The sequence below is a fragment of the Pinus tabuliformis genome, chromosome 8 (assembly GCF_031772625.1).
Source record: "Pinus tabuliformis cultivar Carrire ecotype Pingquan chromosome 8, CPIR1, whole genome shotgun sequence".
NCBI classification, from domain to species: Eukaryota; Viridiplantae; Streptophyta; class Pinopsida; order Pinales; family Pinaceae; genus Pinus; species Pinus tabuliformis.
In genome coordinates, this window is record NC_142294.1 from 1,918,291,489 (window position 1) to 1,918,296,584 (window position 5,096).

A 5,096-nucleotide genomic window follows, 5' to 3' on the forward strand; every position below is an offset into this window, starting at 1 on the left:
AATATAATTGATAAAAATAAAAATATATTTTTTATATTTCTCAACAATAATAATAAATTTTATAATTTTTAATGTTATAAATTAATTAAATATTTAAAAAATAAAATCAACATTAATATAAAGTTTTAAGTTAGCAACCCAATTTAAGTATTAATAAATAAGAAGTGAAGATCTAAGATTTAGGATCAATAGTGAATTTAAAATTAAGGGAAATGAGTAAAGAAGTATTAAGAAATTTAAATAATTAAAAGCTTAGGAATTGAAATTAATTAATTTAAAAGATAATTAAAATATTATAAATTAAATTTAAAATTTAAATATTTTATAATTAAAATGAAGTGTGTTTTTTATTTTTATTTTTATTTTCAAATTAAGTGTGTTTGAAATTTGAATATGATTAACAGAGAAATTTGATATAATTTATGATTTATTTTAAATATTAAAATTAAAAATTTTAAAATGATTAAATATTTTTATTGTTAGATATAAGTGAGTTGTGATTTTTTTGGAAGTTTTTGAAGTTTAATTTTTCTAAAATTTAGCTAAAATTTATTGAAATTAGGAATTTGATGGGTAATCTATGTACAATCGAAATGCTCTATAGATTTTTTATGGCACTGAATCTATATATACAATCAAAACACCAATCAAAAATTACAAAAAAACAACTCCAAATATAATTAATTTATTTTTTAAATATACTAAATTAATAAAATAATAGTATATAAAAAAAAATTATTAATTAATTTATTTTTTAAATATAGTGAATTAATAAAATAATGGTATATAAAAAGAAAATTATTAAATAATCATCCACTTGCTTTGAAGAGAATAAATTTATATTAAACGATAGACTGCGGGGTGGCACAATAGATAGAAGATAGACCCCACGGATTCGCATGATTTCTTAGTTGATTTCTTGTTTTGTTTGATACCCACAGGTTTCGTGTGGCATTTTGACTCGAAAAATTTCAATATCGTTTATACGTCTCAATTATTTTTGTAGTGAGGCTACTCTTTGGTAGGGAGGGAGAATTTTTATCACTCTCTTCGAATTTTTATCACAAGTTTTTTGAAGAAATTTTATTGCGGGAGAATTTAAATTGGTTATTTGATGATAGAAATAGATTCAGTATTATTAAAATTTGAGATATTCGATCATTATAATTTAGATTTTTCCAAAAATTTCTTTTAGATTTATCGAAATTATATTGTAATTTCTATTAATTATAAATTGAATTGTTTAACAAAGTAAATATTATACTAAAAGTTTATGATTAACTATAAATTGTTAATTGTTGAGCAAATAACATATTATACTAAACTCTTATAATAAGAGTTTATAATTGATTTGTAGTTGTACCCTTAGATTAAAAAAAAAATAATATTTGATAAACAGAATGTTGATGTAGGATTGCCTTTTTGTTTTAAGATCTTGTTCATTAAATAAAAAATAAAATAATATTTAAGAAACCAGAGGAAAAAAGATGTAAAAACAGTAAGCGAATTAATGGACTGCATGGTACTGAACCCATACATATTAGTCATTGTCCGAGTATTTTATATGTATTCATATATTTAAGAGTAACGTTGCATTGTAATCTTTGATTATTTAAAATGCGTTTTAGGTAACATTAATTTAATATTAATCGACCATTACTCCGATCATACGGTTGTTATTATATCGAATTATTAAGTATCCTGCGATACTTATTGATGAGAGCCCAGCAATGTTCTTCGATATTTACCATTATTTCCAGAGAATAGCTGATAGCTACCTGTATGATGGATGTTCAGAGGAGTGAGAAGAAGCTTCATTTCTTGCTCTTTCCATGGCTGGCTCAGGGACACATAAATCCCTTCTTACAGCTCGCTAAGGCTCTCGCAATTCATGGCCACACCATCTCCTTCCTCTCCACGCCTCTTAACATTTCCAGGCTCAGGCCTTCCTTACAGCTACAGGAGTGGCCGGGATCGATCGATCTGCTGGAACTGCCGTTACCGCCGACGGAAGGCCTGACTCCGGGCGCCGAGTGCACAGCAGACATCCCGGCAGAAATGGCGTTTCCCCTCAAGAAAGCCATGGACGGCATGGAGAAGCCGTTCCGAAGCCTGCTCAAGCAGCTGTCGCCGGATTATCTCGTCCACGACTTCGTGCAATATTGGGCGCAAAGCGCCGCTGCAGAGATGCGCATTCCGGTCATTTATTTCTCAGTCTTTGCTCCGGTAAGCTGCTGTTATTTCTGGCACCCTTCTAAACTACGGAACCAGGAAATAACAACCGAGGAGCTGGCCGCTCCGCCCTTCGGATTCCCGTCGTCCACGGTCTCGTTCAGGCTGTACGAGGCCCAAGATATTTTAGTTATGTACAGAGGAATACCCGGGCACGTTCCTCCGATCTATCGGCTTTCTAAAGCCCTGGAAGGATGCGTGGCGATAGCTGTCAAATCCTCCTTCGAATACGAAGATAAGTATATTCGCTATTTCCAGAACGCCATCGGAGTTCCCACTCTCTCGGTCGGCCCACTCATGCCCACCGTGCAGCCCGTCGCTGGCAGCGGCGAAGGCTCCGATCTGCTGAAATGGCTGGACACTCAGAGGCCGGCCTCGGTGGTGTTTGTGTCGTTCGGCAGCGAGACGTTCCTGTCGAGAGAGCAAGCTTGCGTGATAGCGTTTGGCTTGGAGATGAGCGGGGTCTCGTTCCTCTGGTCGCTGCGCGCTCCACAGTACTTGGACGATCCCCCGGAGCTCCTTCCCGAGGGATTCGAGATTCGAACCCGGGACCGTGGATTAGTGGCCCGGTGCTGGGTGCCGCAGATGCGTATCCTTTCGCACGGGTCAATCGGTGGGTATCTGAGCCACGGCGGGTGGAGCTCCGCCATGGAAGCGCTGAGCTGTGGATTGCCCCTCATTCTCCTGCCTTTAGGGCTTGACCATGGTTTGAATGCTCGCCAAATAACGATGGAATTGAAGGCGGGGATAGAGATCGAAAGGGGAGACGATGGCTCCTTCAGCAAGGAAAGTATATGCAGAGCAGTCAAAATGATAATGGAGGGAGAAGAGGGGAAGAACATGAGGTCGAAAGCAGTGGAGGCCCAAGATATTGTGGTGGGCGGTACTGGGCGCCAGCAGAGTTACATCTATGACTTTATCCAACACTTGGCAGGAGTACAGAACATGGAGAAAACAATGCAGTAGAGACTATCTGTTTCTTGTATCTGAAAACAAAAATAAATGTTTCATAGAACAGAGTGGTTTGATTCCCGTGTTTATATTTCAGAAACGCTGTAGAACCTATCTGTATAACCTATCAAGCCGCCGCTAGGCGAGTAGGCTGTATATCGTTTTTGGTAGATGTAAACCTTCTCTGGTTTAATCCTCTCTCATTCTGTGTTTCTGGTTGAAATTATTAATCGTATCAAATTACTATTCATTCTGGTGTCACTTAAATAACAAAACTCACAATTACGTTTTATATTTTACCTAGATGTACCTGTACCTGTTATAGTCGTAGCCTTGAGCTTATGTCGATGGCTGATTAACTGATTATACAGGAATATGGACATAAGATGGACACGGGTGCAGGATGGACAGGGCCGCGGTGAAATAAGTGATAGTATTTATGTTGGTTGGATTCCCTAATATTTAGAGAATCAGCATAAAAATACCTAGTAGTAGATCTACTGACTGATTTATTTTGAAAAAGTATATATATATGTGTTTCAGTTGATTATATATATATATAAATAAATTAAAAAAAATATATTCTAATAAATAATTATTTCACCCAATTTTAACCATCAACTTTAAATCCACACAATAATTATATGCATATATTTTTTCAATATGTATACAACTTTGGTCAAAAAAAAATGTTGAAGGAGGAAAAGATAGGAGGATTCAATCATCTAGGATAAGATAGAAGGATTCAAACATCTAGCTCAAAGTAAGATAAAAAAGATCAAAGACACACATCAGAAAACCAACTAATTATTATAACAACCACTTCTGATCAAAGAAGATGGCAAAAATAGAAAAAATGGCTAAACTCCTTTGCTTAGCCCAATTTTAATTTTTTAGTTCTTTGATTTCATTATACTAACGCCAGCTTTTTAAATCCTGCAGTTTGGACACTGAAAAAATGCAATATATAAGTATGGGTATGTAAGTATTTATAACTAATAAAAAACTACAATTTTTCACTATACACAATATACTATGAAAATGAAAATGAAAGCAAAAGCAAAAGCAAAAATATACTATGAAAATGAAAATGAAAATGAAAGCAAAAGCAAAAGCGAAAGCGAAAATGAAAACGAAAACAAAATAAAAAAAAATAAAAATAAAAATAAAGTTTTTCCAATTACCCCGACAACTCTAAAAGCAACAGAATAATTATATTCAGTAGATTCACACAATTGGAGGACAGGGTTGGCAGTGGTGTGACAGTGAAGCTCTTTTTGAGGAAAAGGTTAACAATCAACCAGCAAGACAACCGAAGTAATATGGTAGATATCCAACCTTGAAGTATTAAAAAAAATGTTTAAATTTGTAGATAACGATTATGGTTAAATTCAATTTAACTAGCATATCTAAGCGGGTGAAGGGAAATGTAAAAGTGGCTTACAGGGAATTTTCAAATGATTTTTATTAATTATAATAATAAAACTATCGTAATTGAAATGATTGTATTTAAATTTTATTATTGGGAAATTTACTATTTGGTGATTAATTTTTATTATAATTTTAAGAAAATAATATCTATATATATTCTTGTAATTAAGTTTAGACTTATATATATTCTTGTAATTAACTTTAGACTAGGTTTAAGTTAGTCCATTTATTGTAAGTAAGAATCCTCTATCCAACATAAAAAGTTATTATCAAAATTGTAAAAAGTTATATTAAAGCTGGATACCATTTAAATTAGAATAAACTTATCTTTTTGAAAAAAATTATGACATATTCTCGGGATCACATTGAAATATTTTAAAATCTATTTCATATCAATTCTCATTTTTTCACAATATGCAAAGTGAATTAAAATATACCCTATAATTTATAATACAAAAAAATGTATTTATAATATTATAATA

The 5,096-nt window shown here is 33.0% G+C and overlaps 1 protein-coding gene across 1 annotated transcript; it reads left to right on the forward strand.

Annotated features, from left to right (window-relative positions):
- Positions 1-1,678: 1,678 nt before the first annotated feature.
- LOC149244154 (putative UDP-rhamnose:rhamnosyltransferase 1) lies at positions 1,679-3,433 on the forward strand. The gene has a single exon (XM_089367934.1). The coding sequence runs from the start codon at positions 1,783-1,785 to the stop codon at positions 3,196-3,198; it is 1,416 nt and encodes a 471-aa protein (XP_089224060.1). The 5' UTR covers positions 1,679-1,782; the 3' UTR covers positions 3,199-3,433.
- Positions 3,434-5,096: the final 1,663 nt, after the last annotated feature.